Genomic DNA, 22,805 nt, shown 5'->3' with positions numbered 1-22,805 from the left:
TTGTAAAAACATTTTTAGAAAGGGAAAAGTGATACTTAGTAATACTTAGTAATGTAATGCTTAGTGTCCTAGAGGGAAATTATCTCCTGTGCAGGGGGGCGGCACAAGGCCTATGTGCCACTCACATCCCATTTAAATCCTCAAAATAGGGCTTAAAGGCCCTCTGCAGAGATGAATTTCACCACCAAATGAATAAAAATTTGTTTTTTCACCCAACTTTGTTCTTTTTAATGATTTGTTCCAAAAATCCAATTTCAGAACAAAGAAGATGAATTTATACACTTGCACAAAGCCCACTGAAGTTAAGGACTCTTAACTTTTCTGGGCTTTAGGTCAGGCTGTTGTTTAACTGTTTTCACAAACAGGAGAGGGCTTTTAAAAGTTGGTGATATCTGGCAGAATTATATTTTCCCTACCTTGACGCTCTGTGCCGCTGAGCTGTACCACTGCCAGCTATAGTGGTCACTAATAAAAAGTCATTTTGGGACAATTTGGGCCTCATGATTATCTTCCTCTACCTCCCAATGGAAAACCTAAGGGAGAAAAAATCATTGCAAGGGTCTTCCTGAAGAGCGTCCTCCTGAACTGGTCCATCCAAAGGTGACAGTATTGTCTTCCTTGCACCCCTGTACAGAACTGTCTTCGGGGCTCGTCCTCAGACCCTGTGGATCAAGGGGAAACAAACAGGCACTGTCTTATCTCAGTTGTCATTGTGGTACAGTGGAGTCGCATCTTACATGGGGGTTAGGTTCTAAAGTCAGCGCGTAAGGCGAAAATCACGTATAGTAAAAATTACCCTTGAAAATCCCTTAAATCGCCAATAGGGTACAGTATACTGTACATGGTTTTGTGTATATAACCCTGTACCGTAATATGTATAAATGTATAATGTATACAGTAATGTACAGAATATAATAAAGAGTACATATGCAAAATATAATTTTACAGTACTGTATTTTTAATTACAGGGGGTAATTACAGGGGGTTGTCAGGGCTTGATATCGAACCAGGAGATGGAGGTGACGGAGAGCTTGGGTGACGGAGAGCGAGTCGTAGATGAAGTGGTTGGCTCTGGTTCAGCTCGAGAAGTTGATTGCGTAGGCTCATCTGCTGCTGGTTGTTTTTCCTTGAAAAACATGGTGATCGGCAACTGTCGCTGTTGTCTCTAGAGCTGCTCAAACATTTCTTGATACGGTCTCAAATAGTCTGTAATACTACGTGTGATTTTGAGCCTTCGTTCCATAGAGGGATCGTATTCAGAAATTAAATCATTCAAGTGTTTCGCTGCTTGGAACACTTCAGCAAATTTATGAAGATTCCAACTTGCTGGCTCTTCCTGTTGGTCGTCATCATCTTCGTCTTCTGTAGACGATTTTATCAGTTCCTCTAACTCTTCATTAGTCAATATTTCTCTATGACTCTCAATTAATTCTTCAATTTCTTCCTCAAGGATGTCGATGAAGCCATCACCACCCACTTGCCTGGCCACCTGAAAAATGCGTTTCACTTCTTTGTCAATGGTCGGGAAACCCTTAAAATCATTCACACATTCTTTCCATAGGTTTCGCCAACATGCATTGACTGTTTCAGGCTTGATTGCATCCATTGTCTGTTTAATATAAGTGATGCAATTGGCAATGTTGAAGGACTTCCAACACTCCATCACATTAAGATTGGGATCAGCATCCATAACGCTACGTATCTGTGAGAACGTAAGCCTCGTGTACGTGGCCTTGAAACAGCGAATCACGCCTTGGTCGAGAGGATGGAGGTGGTATTGGAGGGGAGAAAGATGACTTCAACATCGTTCTGTGCAAAATGGAGTGCCGAAGGGTGACCAGGAGTATTGTCTACGATCAGCAACACTTTAAAGTCAAGTCCTTTCTCTTCGAGGTACAGCTTGATCTCCGGAATGAACCACTTGTAGAACCAATCCAGAAATAATGCTGCTGTCACCCAAGCCTTTTTATTTGACTGCCAGAACACAGGTAGGAGATTTTTGTTCTTGCCTTTTAGGGCACGGGGATTTGCAGCCCTGTAAATGCCCAGCTGCATTACCTCAAAACGACACAGTCACGCAGTCTTTAGCTGCTTTGAAGCCAGGGGCTTGTCTTTCTGATTTAGAAATGTAAGTGCGATTGGGCATTTTTTTCCAGAAGAGCCCAGTCTTATCAGCATTAAAAACTTGTTCCGGAAGATAGCCCTTTTCTTCTATGATTTTCTTTAATTGATCGGGGTAGGCTTTTGCTGCCTCTTCATTGACAGATGCAGCTTCACCAGCAGTCTGCACGCTTTTGAGGTTGAAGCGGTTCCTAAAACTGTTAAGCCAACCTTGGCTGGCTTTGAATTCCTTCTCATCAGAAGGCTGTCCCTCTTCGGCAGGAGGTTTGAACAGCGTGTAAAGGCTAAGAGCCTTTTCTCGCAACGTGTTGCCCTTGATAGGCCCACGTTTACGGTTCGTGTCTTCTAGCCATAAGTTTAATGCCTTTTCAGTTTTCACTAGTCTTATCACGCACCTGGTTCGTCACCTTAGCAGTTATTGGAGCACTTGATGCCACGGCTTGACAAATTTCTCTCTCTCGAATCTTGATGGCATGGATGCTATATTCATTGCGGCCATATTTACGCGCCACGTTGGAGACTGACATACCGTCTCTCAGTAAGTCCAACACAGCCAGTTTTTCCTCCAGCACTGGAACAGATCACTGTTTCTTCGGTTGAGCACCAGATGAAGTAGTTGGCTTGCGTTTAGGGGCCATGTTGTACGAAAAATACGTATCTTTAAACATTAGAATCACACTCAGCACGGCAAGATGCTCACATTATGAGAGACACGCGGGAACTGAGACCAACTGAGGGAACAGCTGATTCACGTCTCCCATCTCATGCTCACTCCGGGGCATATGCTTATTGGGTGGAATCGCCCGCACTATTTACAGGTATCTTGTTGTTTTTCTCTTTTTTTTTTGCCAAGCGCTTATAGTTGAATTCACGTAAGTTAAATGCGCATATGATGTGACTCACCTGTAACTGATAGTAAATGTTGACTTTTTAATGGTGACCACTGTGCATGTGATAAAATAGAAACCTAGCTTAGTACTATGAAATGAATACAGTTCTTGTAGTTTAGCCTGGATAACTACTAATGCATCAAGTAAAGCAATGCTGTTGACCAGCCTTTGCAGAGTTTTTTTAAATGGCCATAATACCATTTGGTAGTGCTCCAAGAAAGCTAAGCAGTTAAAATACCACAGATAAACTTTTAACCACCAGCCATCCTTCAGTTAGATGTATCCTTCGCAAAATGATAACCATCTGGTACTGGTCTGGTGCCAGTTCTGAGGAACACGATTATTTGTTCTTTACAAAGATAAATAATATCTGCATCTAACTGTGGGGGGGGGGGGGGGGGGAGGGGAGAGACAAAGAGTATACAAAAAGCACTCTCAAAAATACACACACACTCCTGGGATAGGTCTGAAGCTCTGCCAAGATTTTAAGACAAATTATAAGGAAGAACAGTAAATGAGGTGACCAAAGGAAAAGTTATTCCAGCAGCTCTTGACTCAGAGCACTTTACACCATGTTAATTGAAGAATGCAATTTTTTTTAAACAGATAATTGTAAATAAACAAATACCTGATGCCTTAAATGGGGCAGCTTTGGAAAAGCTTCATAATACTGTTCAGGATAGGCCATCTTCCTGTGGCATGCTCTGATCACATTACTCCTGTAAATTCCTTCAATGGCTTTTCCTTTCTTTCATCATTACATTCAAGATCCTTGCCCAGGCTTTGCCCAGATCCATGCTAGCTCCCATTGCATTCTACTCCCCATCTCTCTCCATTTGTCCCTCTGGTCTAACTTAGATAAAGTTTTGTTAATATCAATCATAACATTAAATCACTTTTCATCAAAAATAGCAAACATTTCCATGTAGAATTTTCCCCCATGTTCCACAAGGTGGAGCCCTGGAGTTTACCTACCTAGTTTCAGAGCTTTCACAGTTCTGGACATACGTGGTAGAGAAGAATAAAAATGGGTCTTTTCAGTAGTTTTCACAGAACAACTCTGGGTTCTCACTGCAATCTTTTCTTCTTCTTTTTAAACCAGTAGCTTTGCCAGAAAGTTAAGACCTATAAGCTATATGTCAGAGGAAGAGCTTGTAACTGCTGTGATTGGATATTCTGGGGAAGTTTATAATGTATAATAATGAGTTTTATGACACTCACAAGCTCTGCAGGTTATGCTGACAAAATGTCTAACTTCTATGAAGTCTCTGTTCATATCAGATATGCACAGGTGGCCCTCTGCAAACCACATTTGTGGCTTTGTAGAAGTTACCTTATTAATCTCATGGAACATCCCTGATGAAATACAGCTCTTGTTAAGGTTATAAGCAAAATCCATTCAGCCATTTTGAGATTAAATGAACATAAACCATCCTTTATTCAACTTTAAAACAAAGCAAGGAAATTTCCAGTGCAAAAAATATGTTAAGATTCTAGAGTGACGTTAATAACTCCTTAACTAATTAGTTGATGGTTGGAAAAGAGAAGGGGCACCATCCAGCATAAATGCTAAGTAGTATCACTATAGGAATGACAATGACTTCTTTGGTGAAGAGTCTGATCCTACAAAATGCTGAGCACCCCTATAGGCCTGGGGCACCTTCAGTTTCAGTCAGTACTGGTGCTAGCACATTGGGGTCCCTAAACAGGAATATTTTGCCACCTCCCCCCCCAATACTAAAACAGGCAAATTCTTATAATTAAAAAGCGAATAAGGGGGGCCCTTGACCTGCTCGGGGCCCTAACCAATTGCTTAGTCTGCTTATGCCTAGCGCTGGATCTGGTTCCAGTAGAAATTTTGGACACACTGGGATTTTTCAGAGGGCACTTAGCATCACTAAAGATTAGTCTGCAAAGTGGTTATAATTTCCTGTCTGTGAAGTTGTAGATTTTCAAAGGCACAAAGGAAAATTAGGTGCCTTGGAAAGTCAATGAGAATTGGGCACCTTCTGCCTTTGAGTAAATGATAAGGGGAAATTGGGCTTGTAGAGGGAGATTTTCAAAAATATTTTTCTTTCTGAAATTCTACAGTCATGGATTCTAGCTCGAGGAGAGCGAGTTTGTTTCTAAAATTTTGAGTTTAATGGATACGTTGTTTTTGTGACGGGATCTTTAAAATGTGAGCAGTATTTCCATTTTTAAAAAAGTCTTAAGTATTTTTTAAAGCTATATTTCAAAAACAGTTTGTTGTAGAATCTTCAGATTTAAATATAGATGAGATGAAGCTGAGTGTGTTAGATGTTTTGGGTAAGCCTGGCTGCTAATTTTAGAAGTTATATGGTATGGGTAGGATTTTTCAAAAGTGGTCAGCATTGACCTAATTACTGTCACTGAAGTCAATGGCAAAACATTCATTGATTTCCATGGGAAAAGAGTTGGGCAACGCTGAGCCCTTGTGCAAATCCCACGGTATAACTTATGGGAGACATTCTGCCTTCGATTATCAGCCTCCAGTTTCCAGTGATGTCAGCAGGATCTGCACATGTTTATTTAAGCAGAATCTGACTCTTAATTCCTTATGTATTGCACTGGGACCCAGTCAATGTTTTAATGTTGCGTAAAATATTCTTTTCCTGTGTAGACGCCTGTTTGTGATATCAGGCATGGTTGGCTTTGGTTTTTTTAAAATGTGTATTGATGCACTGTGGTCACGCCTTGCTACCCTAATGAAAGTTAAGATATGCTGTAGTTCAAACTTTTCTGCTGTCTGCTGGATCTCATACTTCTGTTATTGCCAGCAATTTCAGACTAGAAAATGGATGTGTGCATAAAGTTCATTCTGTTTGGAGAATGCATATTCCAGATCCAACTGCTCGTTTAGATGTAATGCACTGTGTCAAATCCCAGTGTGAGTCTGGCACTGCTCACTGCTTAGGATGTCTTTTAGAAGTCCTTTCTTGCCTCAAGCAATTAGATTAAAGTTGGAAACTATCACAGAAAAGCTTAATCTCAAATGATGCAAAACAATCAAAATAGGCTCCCTTGGAAATTCAGGAATGTTTTATGAAGTATTTTAAGAGACAACTTTAGACTTTTTAGGAGTATATGCAATTTCAGTTGCAGCACTCAGTAGTATCTCAAGTACTGTGTTAGACATTTATTCTTTTTATGCTGACTAATCAGCAACAACTCCTGCAGCATCCTTTTGGTGTCTTGAATTCCCACAATAATGATGAAATAGGGATAGCTTCCAATAGCCACTGTCAGAATTTTTTTTTTTTAAACAGATGCTATTCCTCCCTCACCCCCTATTATCATTTTACTGCCTTGGTTTATTCTGCAATGCTCCATTCCTCAATCGTCAGAAGGATGCGATTTTTCTTTGTTACATACATAATAGTGTAGCTATTGTGAATATTTTCAATACAAATACTGTAAATGCACCATATTTGATTATATACATATGAGCTAGATTCACCCTTGGTATCAGCAGGGCACAGGGCCTCTGGTGGCTAAAAATCTATCTGGAAGATCACAGCCCTGGGCAGCAGCTATGACTTCACCTCCAAAATCTGGTTGGTATGTCCAGAAGGCGTTGCCGTTGAATACCCTAAACAACCTCTACTGGTGGGATTCCATCCACAGATAAAACTGACCTCTCCCAGCTTAATCTTTCTAGAAAGGGCAGCAGTGGAAATACTGCCCAGCAGGGCCGCCCGGGGGGGGGGCAAGTGGGGCAATTTGTCCCGGGCCCCTCAGGGGCCCCCACAAGAGTTTTTCGGGGGCCCTGGAGCAGGGTCCTTCACTTGCTCCGGGGCCCCCAGAAAAATCTCGTGGCGCCCAGGCCCCCGGAGCTTCTTCTGCTCCAGGTCTTCGGCGGCAGTTCGGCGGCGGGGGGTCCTTCTGCTCCGGACCTGCCACCGAAGTACCCTGAAGACCCGCGGCGGGCGGTCCTTCCGCCCCGGGACCCGCCGCTGAAGCGCTGGGTCTTCGGCGGCGGGGCTCCCTGAATCCTCTGGGCGGCCCTGCTGCCCAGCTTTCTAGAATTCAGAGCACCTTGAAACTACAATATGTAGCAACCTGTGCCAGCCAGGCTGAATCTAACGAAGCATCTTCCTCTGTGGTTATAGGCAAGTAACTGGGAAACCTCACGGGTGACTGAAGACTGTCAATCACTATTGTTAAAGATATTGTGGTAAATTACTTGACTGGCACCATGTAGCAGGCCTAATGAAACTAAGATCTTGTGTATTTATTTATTGTTGTATTATTTATTTATTTGCTTCAGCAGGTTCACCAGGAGATGAGTCAGGGGGAAGAATAAGGAAGTTAAGTCTTGGACAATATGACAATGATGTTCCAGGGCAGCCACCATATACCAGGTGTGGCTGGATGAAATCTACTGCTATAGACCAAGCTGTAAATCCAGGATCACTAATTGCTGTAGGGGAGACCAAAGAGGTAAATAAGAAAGAATTATTCAAGATGGGGTGAATGATTGGCCAGCGTAGAATCCCAAATTCAGGAGCACAGTTGGGTTACAAATTCCCACACTGATAAGCAGAAGTTGAGCATATTATAAAGTTTTGTGCATGATGTGCCATCCCTGACAGTCACTGGATGTAAGAAGAACAGAACAGTCATATTCATCAGAAAAAGGCTTTAACATAGACTGGCACATCGTGTGTGTGTGTGTGTGTGTGTGTGTGTCAGTGTCCTGAGATCTCTCCATTGGAAAAGTGGATCAGATGATATGAAAGCTTGTATAATCTGATGAAAAATGGCCCACTGTACTGCAGACTTGATGAAGTTTGCCACACACTCATTTTGCTGCTTTTTGCGTCTTCTAGATGGATGTGGCACGTTACCAGGAAGACCTAGATGAAGTAGACGGGGGAATCTTCTCACCTACCAAAAATGGGAATGAAGCTGTTCCACCAACCCCAGCTTTTCCAGTGTCACCCGAGACACCATATGGTGAGGAAACATCTTCATCATTTACTTTTAACAAATGTGTTACTTTTAGCATCTCAGATTTATAGAAAAGGGTTGTTTGCTTTTCTTTCTCTTCCAGTGAAATGTCCCCCACATTACCGCCAAATGAGTCCATCTGGCCAACAGATCACTAGCCCACCTGAGATGTACAGAACTGGGCATGGTAAGAACCATACTTCCGCTTTTCCTTTAGAAGACTCCCAAAGGCCCAATGCGCCTCATATGGCCTTGTGCAGATCATCTGCAGAGAGAGAGGTAAAGTTCACCCTCGTTAAGTACCTCTGTGCGGTGCCAGAGCAAGCAATTGATAATGCACAATCATCATTGTGCCTGCACAATAATAGAGAATCTACTAATCTATCAAAATAGCATTATCAGATTTTTGGATACGATTTTTACAATTTATTTAGGCACTGGCGGCATATGAGGAGAGCACCATAATTGTCATTCCTCTGTCAAGTGACGCAAAGGATGGTGTCAAGTATTAGAGGTGTAGCCGTGTTAGTCTGGATCTGTAAAAGCAGCAAAGAGTCCTGTGGCACCTTATAAACTAACAGACGTATTTAGAGCATGAGCTTTCGTGGGTGAATACCCACTTCGTCGGATGCATCCAACGAAGTGGGTATTCACCCACGAAAGCTCATGCTCCAATACGTCTGTTAGTCTATAAGGTGCCACAGGACTCTTTGCTGCAAAGGATGGCTTTGCTCAAGTCAAATCGCATCCTAGCCAATTCAAGGATATTATTATGAGTTTGTTGTTGCAGTATAATATAGATGTTAAATAAACAATCTTTCATATTGCATGGTTGTTTCCAATAGATGATTGCATAGGGAAAGGGTCAGTCTAGTGTGATCTTGTTATAAATGACCAGAAGAGAATCCCCTTGGTTGGCCATAAATCTTTGCTAATGTAAACCTGCTGTAAGCAGCTCCTGTAAGAGGTGCCCCCATCTTCTCTGGCATAGGAGTAATTTCAGGGGCACAGCAGGGAAGAGCTGTGCCAGGCCTCCACTGTCATAAGGTCTCTTATTTAAGGTTGTTTTGGGGCCTTACCTATGCATTTCTGTACCTTTCTATATTTGGATTTCTTTTAAGTTCAGCCTAACATCTGAATTTTCCCAAGTTACACCACCTGTAATTTTTTGTTACCCTTAACTTACTGATGTGTACTCTCAACCTGAACTCCAACTTAATGTAGTGTTTTGTCTGAGACCAAACAGAACTTCCCATGTCATTACCATTATATTTTGTATGACTTCAGTCTTTCAGAGTGTTTTTTCTTACACATGCATAAGAATGTAAAGAGATTAGTTAAACTAACAAAAGATTTTTTGGGTTGTTGGGCCGATTTCCTACCAATGTACATAAAGGAGCGGAGCAGACACATGGTGCTGTGACTTTGACCTAACCTACCCAAGTTAATTTCTGTATGTTTCATAGAGAAAAAGTGATGTGATATAATCACATAGAATCAGATGATACTCTTGGTTACATTTATGCACCCATTGCAGTCAGTTGTCCATGTAAACAAGATACAAACTGGAGAAAATGTAATAGCTTTTAGTGTAAACAAGCAGCATTGTTCTTCATCCGCTTACTGGGCAAGGAACCAGGTTTCTTTGAGATTAGTCTCCTGGAGCCTTCCTTACACGTAACCAACTGGACCCGAAGAAGAGGTCTGTGTAGCTCAAAAGCTTCTCTCTCTCTCGCCAACAGAAGCTGGTCCATCCAGCTTGTCTTTCTGCATCCTTTTACAGTTCCTTTGTATAAGTTGGGTGGATCACAAAAGTGGTTGGTTTCATTCAGATAAGCATGGAAAAGATGTGGCTGTTTATCTGATGCTTATAGAGAACCATCCGGTTTTGAAGTCAGGGTAGAAATAATATTCCTTGTAAGATTTCCAGCATCTCCTGAAGCTTTGGCTAAGTTGGGAATAATGCAAGCATAACCTGTGTGTTTTGGTGTTTCTGTTTTTGGGTCATGTAAGGAACATGGGGTTCAGAGAATCTGGCAAAAACTAAAAATCAAACAGATGCTTCTTCTTGAAAGCTCAAAATATGTTGGGTCTGGTTAGGTTCAAGTATGTTCCTTCAAGAAAAGAAATAAGGATTAAGCGGTGATCTTCAGAGGTGGTTATCACAAACATCTCCCACTAGCCCCAGGTGTTCAACTCCTGTGAAAATCAAGCTGAACATACATTGAACTCTGCATCGTTATTACATAACTTGTTACTCGGGATGATCAAAATGGGTTCATAGAAAATAAGGCCTGATCAAAACCTTTATCCTACTTCAGTCTAAACCTTTTATTGAGATTTGAAACATTTTGGTTGATTTATTTTTTTACATTTCCTGATGTCCGCGGGGTCCGGAAATGGAAGTACCGCACTATTAAGAGGAACCAATAAAAATCTCATGAGATAATCTGTCATCATGAGATTTCCAGCCTAATTTTGCATACAACAGTTTGTAGGTCAGGTGGTTTGGATGATGGCATATGATTGCCATCATCCAAACCACTTGGTTTTGCTTCTCTTTATCAAACCTCTAGTGTTCTCTGAACAGTGGGAGTTACACCAACAAGATAGCATATTTGACTAAGTGTGTTTCTTCATACAATGCATCCACCATTATCAGAAGTTCAGTTATCCGGAACCCCACACTTATGTTCCGAATCTGGTGTCAGATAACAGGGCTTTCATAAATGGACATGGCTTGTCCAGTGCTGTTTCGTCAAGATAGGGAGCCCAGAGAATCGAGAGATTTGGTGACTGAAACCTTTATGCACTTGAGACCATTAGCCAACTTAGTCCCCCACATACACACAAAATTTAATGCACAGCAGCTTTTAAAGTGAAGCGCTTAGGTCAGCTCAGATCTCCACCACCTCAATTCCTTCTCTGGTCCTCAGTCTTCCTATTCGTAAGTCAGGTGGCATTGGGTAAACTGGACAGTTTCCTGCATGATAGGGCTTGTTGGCTGTGCATTCATAAATCTGCAGATTTGGCACCTTCCATTATTCAAATCTTTGATTACCCAAAGGTTTCCTCTTGGACCTTTTGATTTGCACTTTATTCACGGTGCAGATCTTCACTGCTCTGAGGCTTATTGTGCGCTGTCCTTTGCTGTTTGGTAAAAGTGAAAAAATAAAGTTAGCTGGACCCACTTTTTTTCGCAGCTGTAAATGTCATATTTTCCCCAGTGCAAATGGATTTTAATGAACCCAAGGAAAGATTAAAAACTGCTGTGAAAAAAACAAAATGTGAAAATGCTGTGTATGGAAAGGTGCCAAAATGACTGACTACTGAAGGTCCTTTCCCCCCACATTCTGCCCCCAGTTGTGTTTATTGGAATGTATCCGAAGGAGTTTAACCACACCCCTATAGCTGAAAATACATTTCAAAGGTACACATCCACATCCAGGTATGAAAACTAGGGTAAAAGTAGATTCTAGGCCTAAAACTTTGTCTTCTATATGACATTAAACTTTATAGACACTGTATTTGCAGTTGTGCATAAAAATGATAGAATTTGCATTCACACACGCCTGTTAGCATGCACAAATCAGGCACAGATTAAAATGTGATTTGCATAGGTAAATAGTCAGTTGTGTGCATAAGTGATAATACATAAATATCATGCACACAATGATTTTGGTACACACACACAGACAAGATCGAGGCCCCTTGCACTGTGGATCAAATTCTGCTCTAAATTTCATGCATGAATTTCCATATATAACCAAAGTGTTGTGTACCCTTTTCAGAGAATAAAATTTGGCCCTTTATATCTTAATGATCTTTTTTGCCATTGACTATAAAAGTCCAATGTTAGTTCCAATTATATAAAGTGGGTGCCGGTTAATAGTAATCCCAGTATCAACAATTTAGGTTGATAGCAACATTTTGCCAGGAAATGATCCCGTCCCATTGAGTTCAGTGTTAACAGGATTCAGATACTGGCAAAAGGCAAGCTGCTTATTAACAATTTTTTTTAGAAGGCCTTAGCCCCATGCAAGTTTGCAGGTCTGCAGCCAGAGAAGGAAGTGCTGGGGTTGCACTGTACTTCTCCCTGCAGTCTCCAAGAGCTCCCTGCCCTGGCACTGGGAGGCGGGCTCAGCATGTGCTAGCATTTCCTTCCCTGGCTGCTACCCTGCAAACCTGCCTTCCACTTATTGGTAACTTCCAGGTAATGAATACACAGGAACCGAGAGGTTGCTAATAAGTGGAATCCACTGTGTTCACATAGATTTTTTATTATGAAGGCTATGAGACTTATGAGACTTTTCCTCATGTTGAAATGTCTTGTCAATAGTCTTTTTGTCTTGTGCTGAATGGGTGTATCATTGACCTGACCTCTCATTGAGAGGAGACACGATAGAAAACAAGCAAAGGAATTATACAGTAAGAAATTAGGTCCCAAAGTCCTAATCCATTGTTTTTGAGAGACAAGGCAGTGAGGTAAATTGGACCAACTTCCATTATTGAACATTCTGTCAACAATTTACTCTTAGATGTTAATTAGACTTCAGTTTTGTCATGCATCATCTGCTTTAAGGCCTATTAAGGTCAAGAGCATAGGATTTAAAGAAGGAATGGTTAAATGTATAGACCAGGGGTTGGCAACCTCTAGCACGCGGCTCGCTAGGATAAGCGGGGCGGACCAGTTTGTTTACTTGCCGTGTCCACCCCGCTTATAAAGCAATTCTGCTACAGGGTGCAAGATTCCTGTTTATGGTTCAGATGCAGTGGCTTTGCCCTTTACTCAGTTAACTCTTAAATTGTTTCAGAGGAATCCAATCCAAGGTAAATATACTCCCGAGGTCAGCTTCTGCAAATGAATTACAGTTTATTTACCTTGTCTTCGTCTACTGAATGCTTTTTAAAAGGGCCATGTTTAGGATTCACCTTGGCATACTTGTTCATTTTGCTTGTATGTTCTACCCTTTCCCCAAGCCTGTGTCTGTCTTGTCTATTTTAGACTGTAAACTCTTGAGAACAGGGGCTGTCTCTTGCTCTGTGTTTATACAGTGCCTAGCAAAATGGGGCCTCTTTCTTGTTGGGCCATAGGCACTACTGTAATAAATATAACTGATGTGTTAGGCATCCAAAATCCATTGTATGTCATTGGGACACTTATTTGGATACCTAACTCCCTTAGTCTTCCTTTGAAAATCCCAGGGGTAAACTCTTAAAATTGGACGTGAATCTTCACCCAGCTCCAGACACATCCCCACAACTCTGCAGGACTTCTGATCCAGGTCTGTACTCCACTCCTAACCCCCCCATACCTAATTCAAATGTTTTGGAAAACTAGCGGGATATTTTTTTGGCTGGCATGAAATATCTGTGCTCCTGATCCCATTCTGGGCATAGGGAGGAGTAGATAAATCAATCCCATATGGTTTTGCAGGTAGAGAATCACACCTACACCTTGCCTATGGGTTTCACAGCTGTTTGCTGACAGCAGAAGTATCTGGAGACAGAAATCCTGGGTTCACTTTCAGGTTCTGGAAAGGAGTGCATCCGGTGGTTATATACCCCCAGTCTGCCCTCATCTCCCCATTCTTCTACCTCCACCTAGGCTCCTGCCTCTGCCCTCACCCTTCTGCTCCTATACACCTTGGCATCTGTTTCTGTCCTCTACTCAGCTACCCCAGGCTTCTGCCCCTGCTTCCTTCACCAGCTCCTATCTCTCCCAGCCTATCACAGTCCATCCTCCTTCGGTCTGGTCCTCTCTGCCCTCCTTTGATATCACTGGGCAGGGATGTTCTGAAGTAACACTTGACATTGGCAGGTAGGTCAACTGAAACAATCTCATGCTGTAGTTGTTTTTTATTTCTAATTTCTGAGTGTGTGGTGACTGGTACATGAGGGGCCTGATTGTGGTTTTACTAAAGCAGAGTAAATCTAATATTAGTGAAGTTACTCTAGAGTTTCGCCAATGAACTGAGATCAAGGCCAGACCCAAAGTATTTATGGAGCAACCCATCTAGCACTGCTCAACTACTTAAAAGTTCACCAAGGTAAGAAACTTGTCACTGAGTAAAGTGGAACTTATTTTTTGTTTGTGGCAGTTGTGCCTTAGGGCCAGATGCAGCCTACTTGCTGCAGCTATAGATTATTTGTGATACTGGCAGTGAGACAGCCCAACCTGAACTAATAAGGCTTTAGCCAACAATGGAAACGTTTTAATTTGTAATATTCTGTTTAAATTGTGGTGTGGCTTAGGAGATAGAGCTCTGGCCCTGTACTCAAGATACCTGGGTTCTGTACCTAGCTCTGCCAATGGCCTTTCTATCTGTTCCTCAGTTTCCCTCTGTAAAGCGGGTATAATGACACTGACCTCTATGGTAAGGTTATTTGACATCTACCAATGAAAAGCAGCACTATATGTAAGAGCTAGGTATTATTATGGTATCACAACTCTTGAACCATTTTTAAGCCAGTTGGAAGCATTCTCTTGCAGCAGATTTGCACAGTGACAGTGTCCCCATGAGATCACATATAGAGGGTTCAGCAATGTCAAATGCTAAAGCTAAAGACAAAAAAGAAATCAATACACATTTCATAGTGCTTCTGAACTTGTGAAATTTGCTGCTATTTGCTGAATAAATGCAGTTTCCTTTAAAAATGTTCTGCTCCAAAAAGGGATTCTTTAGAAATGGCTTTGTGGGACTCCAAGTGTATTGGCTTTCACTGACTCACATCAAATGTACTCTCATCTTAGTGACTGCCAATATGCAAATAGCTCAGAAAGTCAAATTCTCTCCACTCCTTCTTACGCACCATCCCTAACAATCCAGGTTCTGCTGGCAAAAATAGGCCTTCAGTGTTGCTGTAAAGGGTTTTGCAGAGGCATCACTGATTAGAACTTAGTAAAAATTATGTTGAATGTGCCAAAGGAGGAATTTCCCCCTAACTCACTCTTTTTCTCCCTCCCCCAATACTTTTCTGTGGCTCTGCAGGGCTAATGAATGAAAAGCAGAACTATTAAGTAAGAAAGTACCATTTTTACACTTTTCAGAATAGAACCATACTTTAAATTGCTGCATCGTTCATTGTTGTGCAAGGACCACTGTCAAGTTTGAACTGCATCAGTTTCCCCATCTATAAAATAGGGGTAATCATGTTTACTTTTCCTTGTAAAGAACATTGAGATACTCAGAAAAAAGGTGGTGTGTAAATGTAAGATTTTAAAATTATTATTTAAAGAGAAGACCCAATTCAAATACCCCTGAACTTGGGAAAAATGTACTTCCAGATCTCAACTTTGCTTCTTAGGCCCACCCCTAATTTTTTATTAGATGCAGTGCAGGATTTCCCATAGTTCATGTTATTCAGCATGTCTGTAGCTGTCTGATTTGTTTCTTTCAGTATTATATTTTTTCTTCCTTCCTTATTGAGAAAAACATGCTTGAAAGACTACCGTCAGTGCATGTAATGTCAGTGCAGAATAACACACTGGACTATTTGTATATTTAGAAACAAAAATCCGTTTTTTTTTAGGCAATGAGGAAGAGAGTCAATGCAGTGGCATAAGGAGCTATGGCAGAAGCAAATAATTCTTTAAATGTCTGTTTAGTCTAAGCAGAATTTTATTTTTATTTTTTTTATAATTTCAACAGATAATATCAATGTAGATTTTTAAGCATTTTTTTTCCATTTTTATCTATTTAAATTTTCACAGTCGAAGAAAATTCTGGGGGGCTCATAACTATTTAATGACAGTGGACATTCAGATCAAAAAAATTAAAGCTTTATAATCATTGAAACATAAATTGTTAACGTCACATGTCAAAATATACAAAGTAGATATCCCTAAATCAAACTCTAATACATTCTCAAGCAGCATTTTTCTTACTTTGCCTATCTGTAAATCATCAATGGAAGTACTTTTTCATGCATTTGTGTGTAGACAGTGCAATTGACGTTTACCGACATTTACCCATAAAAATCTAATCCTTACAAGCCTAGCTATGTCTGATAGATTTTATGTCCAGAAGGGACCATTATGATTATCTAGTCTGACCTCCTGTATAAGACAGGCAATAGAATTTCACTTAGTAATTGCAGCATCAGGCCAAATAACTTGTGGTTGAACTAAAAAATATATTTTAGAAAGACATCCAGTCATGTTTTAAACACTTCAAATGATGGTGACTCCACTAAAGCTCTTCGTAAATTGTTCCAGTGGTTAACTATCCTTACTGTAAAATATATGTGCCTTATTTTCCTTTTGGATTTATCAAGCTTCAACTTCCAGTGATTTGATCTTGTTATTCCTTTGTCTATTATACTAAGAGTCCTCTGCTATTATGTATCTTCTCTCCATGTTGTAGGTACTTATAGATCATGATATAGTCACTTCTTAACCTTCTTTTTGATAAATAGATTGACCTTTATAAGTCTCTCACTATGTCATGTTTTCCAGTCTTCATATTATTGTAGCTCTTTCTTTTGAACCTTTTGAATGTTTCGGTATCTCTTCTGAAGTGTGAAAACACCAAAAATGGAACACTATTCTTCCAGTCATGGTGTCACCAGTGCCATATACTGAGGTAATTAACCACCTTATTCCTACTTGATATTCCCTTCTTTATGCATCCATGGATCACATTAGCCCTTTCAACCACAGCATTACACTGGAAGCTCATTCAGTTGGTGACCAGAGTTGCTGTTTTCCAGGGTACAGTCCCCGCCACCCTTTAAGCCTACATGCTTTGGTCCTAAAAATCTACTAACTGTGAAATTCTCCAGCATGTCTCATGAGTGGCAAAGGAGGAGCTTTGTGTTGTATTTCTCAGGCATTTCCAAGAGCATCTTTTTTTAACTCTTGATATTTGAGATGAAGATACTGTTGGCATCCAAGTGTTGGTGGTTCTTTAACCAGTTGCTCAACCAAGAGGCACTTTCCCAACATGTTTCTGATCAAATTGAGACAAAAATTCAGGGGGGGAAAGGTGATATTTTAGATATCAAAGGTATTAATTTTGTCCTTTTCTGTATGCTGTGGTGCCATTTTCCTCTACCCAAACCTTAGGACTTTATTCATCATCATCATACAGACTCTTTTCACTGGCTGTGCCCTAGCTGGTCCTTCTCAACTTCTGCAAGGCTTCCTCTACCTGCCAGCTGTAACAGAGTTCAGAATGCTTCCAAATGTGAGATTCCCATTTGATGCCTTACTCTAGCAAGAAAAAAAGAAAGATGCTTATTGGTTTACCCCTCTTCCTGCGGTGTTCAGATCTGCAGTTCCTTGTACGTACCAGTGTTCCAAAGTCATATACCTGCTACATGGTGCAGCATATCAGTATCACTTTTCCTCACCTATCTAGTAAGCGATACAACTTTGGGCAGTTCATTAAATAAAAATAAAAAAACCATTTGTTTCCTTGATCAAAGAGGATTAACTGAGTTTCCACCCAGAGCAATTTATAAATTGGTCAGATTTATACAAACCTCCCCAAACTGGGGTTTAAATAGCAGAAGCACAGATACAGCCTTTATGGTAGCATGAGAGCCATTATTTATCTAACAGGAGATTCCTGTACAGCACTGAAGGAACAGAGGTCCTCTCTGTATGGCATTCAGAAGTTTATAAAGGCTCTTTTGTCTCATGCTACATACAGCTAATGGAGGTCCCTCTGTGTAATTTGTTATTCAAGTAATAAATAAAACTGTAGTGAACACTTTGACAGGGATTTGAATTCTGGCTAATAAGCCCCTCCAGGCTCAGGAACTGCTTGCCTTATATCCCTCAGATGCTAAGTGAAGACTAGCAAATTTACCCCCACTGTCAACCCCGGCCAAAGAATAATACAGATCTTTTGAAAATAGGACCACACAGCTTTCAAAGAGATTGACACTGCTCCAACGGCAGTAGCCAGAGGGCCTATAGAATAAGGGTCAGATTATCCCCTGCTTTGCGCCCATGTATAGGGTTGGAATAGATACAAACAGCCTGTTTTCCTGTCTTCTTCCCTGGATATGATGATCCATGCAGTGTGGTCTTTGTATATGCCTGAGTTGAGTACAACAATTGTGAAAAGTTAGTGCCAGCTAGTTGCTGGTGCTAGGAGCCTCAGTGTGGATAGGTATGGTCGAGCCCAGCTCCCCTTCCATATTGGCCAATGAGATGGGCCAAGTATGCATGTTGCACTTTTTTCAAGGGTGTCACAGTGGCTGTGTTGCCCTGTGCTCCCTTGGAACCCATCCAGGCCCAAGGGGTCCTGGTGCTCCTGTTTGGGTGGGGTGTCCCCACCGTTCCTCCAGTACAGGACTGTGTATTAAAGACATGATAGTGCTGTGTATGTTTATCTGAGATGGAGAAATGGAATTAGCATAATGTAAGTTAAGGATGGGAAAGACACATTAGATCTTCAAGGCCAGCCCCTTGCCAGTGCAGGGTTCTTCTTCACAGTGTGTTTAAGATGTGTTCTGCCTAGTCAAGTGATGTGTATTTCACCACTCCCTATTGATGACAATACCACAATCTAATAGTTTGCCCTGTTACCAAGTTTTTCCTATTATTGATTATTATTTTTTCCTTTTATTAATTATATCCTATTGCTAGTTGATGAACCCTCTCTGGTTACAGATTGCATCTTGGGGGAAATGACTAAGGAAAAGTGTCAAGAGATACTGAATCAGAAGGTGGCAAAGGGGAGAACTATGTGGGGAGAGAACCTGCAACATAACATTGCCGCTGTTGTATTAGAAATGGCAGTTGTTTTTGAGGACGAACAGCAGAAGCTCCACAATCTGAAGGATTTAATTTCTCCCCCCGCCACACACACAGAAAACGTGTATGTCCAAGGTAAAAAAAAAAAAAAACAGTAAGCTGTGACAGGCCTGGCACCTTTCTGAACATCTGTGTTTCTTTGCTCTATACATGAGTGCTTCCACTTCAGTGGATGTTTGTCACAGGCTTTGCCTTTGCAAACACAAATGTGACGTGGGGTTTGGGTTCTCCCCCTCCCCCCAGCAAGTTAACTAATGTGCAATAAAAATCCGAAGTGAAGGCAAGGCACTTGTACTGTTTACCACAAGATAGCTAGGTGAAGTCAGCATTGTATCCTCTATCCTTGATTGACCTCATCTATGTTTATCTCACTGTAAATCTACACTGCTTTGTCTCCACTGCGTCTTTATAGCAGGATAGCTAATGCAGTTAGTTATCCCATGCTAAAAACACACTGGTTTTTGGTCAGTGAAGACACAGCCTCAGTAGGTGAGAGGAGGCGGTGGAAATGAGACATTTGCCTCTCAGTGTGTCAGAGTGACTCCGCCAACATTAATTTAACATCTAAGATAATTCTTTGAAGAGGGGCACAAAGTGCAGAGCAAAACACCATCATAAACAAACAGAGTCAAATTCACCACTCCACTGAAACTAATGTAATAGACTATGACTGTATTGTACCAGATCTCCTCTGCCCTGCGCCACATCTGTTAAACTCTGTTCAACTCAATAAAACTAGTCTGGAGACAAACCCTTTACTGCATACATGTCAGAGCTTACTGGGTGTCATGCCAAAACAAGCTCAAACCATCCGTATTTCAGTCACTGCTGGCAGTGACTTACAGAAAAAACTTGCACTTTGCACCTCTGAGTTTAACCAAGATTACACAGCACACTAACGTACAGGCTCAGAACTTTTGGACCCTACCCTGCCCTGCAGGAAGATTGCCTTTTTTACTGGAATTCAGTATTTTTCAATGGAATTCTCCGTGCAGAGCAGGAAATACCTTGCAGTATAGGTGGAATATTACAGCTCCATGACTGTGTAAAGATAAACCCAATGAGCCAAATTCAGCAGTGACCAAAGTGGTAATGTAAGTTGCTCAGAAAGTGACTTTGGTACAGCTTACACTAATTTGTGCCTAATTTGGGGGGTGGGCGTAAGGGTTGTAACAGAAAAAGCAACTAATAGGAAGGTTTAAGATAAAGCAGGATCTCACCCTTTTGTCCTAAACCTTCCTGCTAATGGCTTTTTCTGTTCCACGCCCTCCTAATATTCCCTAATATGTGAGTATTGTTCTTTTTACTGACTGCCAAATTCTTACATCTAATGCTTCTCTGCCACTTACACCTGTCTGCTGATCAGCTTACAATTGTTTGTCACTGCTTAATCTATCTCAGGTTTCCATGGGAGCTTCCCTTTCCTCCCCAACCCCCCAAAACAAGCTGAATTTGACTTTACCTGACAAGGTTTTATTCTCTGTTTTATCATAACTACCCATTGGAGTTGGTGTTGTTGGAACGAATTGAGGTAGCAAATGGACATATCTGACATATTTTGCAGCTAGTGACTGTTTTTGTTTAGAGCTACTAAAGATTTATTTCCTGGCAGAGGCTTTCAAAATCTCTACCTACTTGAGTCACTCAGCGAGGAACGAAAAACTTCATTGAGACATACAAGAGGAAAGAAAATAAACTAACCAAACATAGATAGGCAGTGCCGCCCTCTCCTTAGAATGTATCTTTCAATATGCAAGGAAGTTTGATTGAGCAGCTGCAGGAATATACAAATGTGCACACACATTAAATAAATAAAGATGGGTGCTGTTCTAATTTCCTGAGAAGCTAAGGCTTATGGAATACTTGTGTCAGATTTTCCGAGGAAGGAGCATGCAATGATAGTGAAGAGCAGAGCAGGTATCAATCAAGTAATCCTCTTTTGTCAGTCTTCTGAGAAATGCACTGAAAGATCTGAAGAATAACTTTCCTGGTATTTCCCTAACAAACTACTGTAAATAGTAGCTTGTAGGCAGAGTTACGAAGAGTGCACATATATATACTATATTGATTGGGCAAAGAAATCTTCTCATATTCCACTAAGTTAATTCTACTTACTGCACTTTCAGTAAGAAAGGAGGTTATCTTAAGTACACTCCAGCCTGAAGTATTGTGGGATATCTTAAAAATAGCTAGATGAAATAGAAACATAACTTAGATTCTATCCAATACTGTATCCGAGGGGAAAATTGGAGATTGTTACTTGAGCTGCTTTTTACACCGTGAGGCTGTTGATCAGGGTTCAGTCGACACATTGATGGCATGGGTCATGCAAAAGCACTTAACAGGGAGGACCATATGGAAGCTGCCCTCTTCAAGTAGCATCCCATGTACCTCTCATGTCCTTGATCAGAGATTTCCAGTTAGCAGTGTCAGTTTGGCCCATCCATGCTCCCTATGAAACCTCGTGCCTGACACTGAGTCTTTGTAGAAGTGTGTGGGCAAACCACCCTCCGTTTATTCTCAACTGCCTCTGCCTGAAACAGAGCCCTAGCGTGTCCGCCTAGACCGTGCCTCAGCTTTTCTAATATTTCTATAGTGGTTGAGATGGTTTTTATAGTTAATGGTTAGTATAGTTATAGTTGTTAGCTAGCTAAGGAATGAGAGGATTGTTTTACTCCTCTCTTTCACCTCAGGGGGACTTTTTTTTTTTTCCTGTCAGGGCACACCTGGCTTGCCAGGTTTCAGATGTTGACACTCTTTCTGAGAGACTATAGTTATGAGCAACGGCCACTCTAAGTGTGTCCGTTGCTTGGGGGAATCATAAAATCATAGAATATCAGTGTTGGAAGGGACCTCAGGTGGTCATCTAGTCCAACCCCCTGCTCAAAGCAGGACCAATTCCCAACTAAATCATACCAGCCAGGGCTTTGTCAAGCCTGATCTTAAAAACCTCTAAGGAAGGAGATTCCACCACCTCCCTAAGTAACCTATTCCAGTGTTTCACCACCCTTCTAGTGAAAAAGTTTTTCCTAATATCCAACCTAAACCTCTCCCACTGCAACTTGAGACCATTACTCCTTGTTCTGTCATCTGGTACCACTGAGAACAGTCTAGATCCATTCTTTTTGGAACCCCCTTTCAGGTAGTTGAAAGCAGCTATCAAATCCCCCCCTCATTCTTCTCTTCTGCAGACTAAACAATCCCAGTTCCCTCAGCCTCTCCTCATAAGTCATGTGATCCAGCCCCCTAATCATTTTTGTTGCCCTCCGCTGGACTCTTTCCAATTTTTCCACATCTTTCTTGTAGTGTGGGGCCCAAAACTGGACACAGTACTCCAGGTCTCCCAGAAGTGCGACTTCTGCCTAGCCTGCAAGCCCAAGACAAGGAAAAACAGGGAGATTAAACTCGGACAGCTAATGATGGAATGTTCCCTGCAGCCAGCTTCTGAGTCAGGTCAATAGACCTGACTCCTCCACCCCATACATCTATGTCCAAACAGATTCAGTGCCCCTTCTATCTCAGCTCATGCTTCCCCTAGGAGAGGGAAAACTTTGGAGGCTTCAGGGAAGGCTTCCAAAAAGAGGGGTGCGGGCTCTCATATTAAGGAGCCAGCTCCAAAAAAGTCTAGATCCCCAGCGAGATATACGGTCTCCAAACCCTGGACTTCTCAACTCAGTAACACTGAGTAAAAGGACTTCTCCTTCAGTACGGGTGGGTCCGTAAGGTCCCGGAGCTTGAAGGAGAGACACAACTCCGATAGGACCTCAGTACCTTCTACCAGCAAGGAGGGCAAAGACTTGTCAAGACTGGCACTGCCAACTTCAGCCCAGCTGTACCTGTGCATTCAGTCCAGCCATCAGTACCCATGCACGCAACACCTTTGGCAGCAAGCAAGCAATGGCGTCAGATACCATCTCTTTCAGTATGCCCACCATCAGCAGTACCGTCGGCTTTGACGACCGTGGCCTTGACTACCACATCAGTACCAATCCCCTATTTGATACCACAGGAGGTCAGATATAGTAAGGACCTCTTGATAACAGATGAACCAGTAT

At 41.5% G+C, this 22,805-nt stretch overlaps 1 protein-coding gene across 10 annotated transcripts in view; it reads left to right on the top strand.

Moving 5' to 3' along the window:
* Window positions 1-22,805, top strand: part of TNS3 (tensin 3) — a 423,008-nt gene that overhangs the window by 338,150 nt on the left and 62,053 nt on the right. For 9 of the 10 annotated variants that reach the window (XM_034761310.1, XM_034761305.1, XM_034761304.1 and 6 more), the window contains 3 exons: window positions 7,300-7,472; window positions 7,862-7,988; window positions 8,086-8,169. In XM_034761310.1, coding sequence (XP_034617201.1) covers window positions 7,300-7,472; window positions 7,862-7,988; window positions 8,086-8,169 — 384 coding nt within the window. The remainder of the gene's footprint in view (window positions 1-7,299; window positions 7,473-7,861; window positions 7,989-8,085; window positions 8,170-22,805) is intronic. The other variant, XM_034761302.1, reaches the window with a different exon arrangement.

This window comes from Trachemys scripta, chromosome 2 (genome assembly GCF_013100865.1).
Source record: "Trachemys scripta elegans isolate TJP31775 chromosome 2, CAS_Tse_1.0, whole genome shotgun sequence".
NCBI classification, from domain to species: Eukaryota; Metazoa; Chordata; order Testudines; family Emydidae; genus Trachemys; species Trachemys scripta.
Note: the sequence above shows the minus strand (reverse complement) of the source record. Positions and strands in the feature narration are given on the sequence as shown.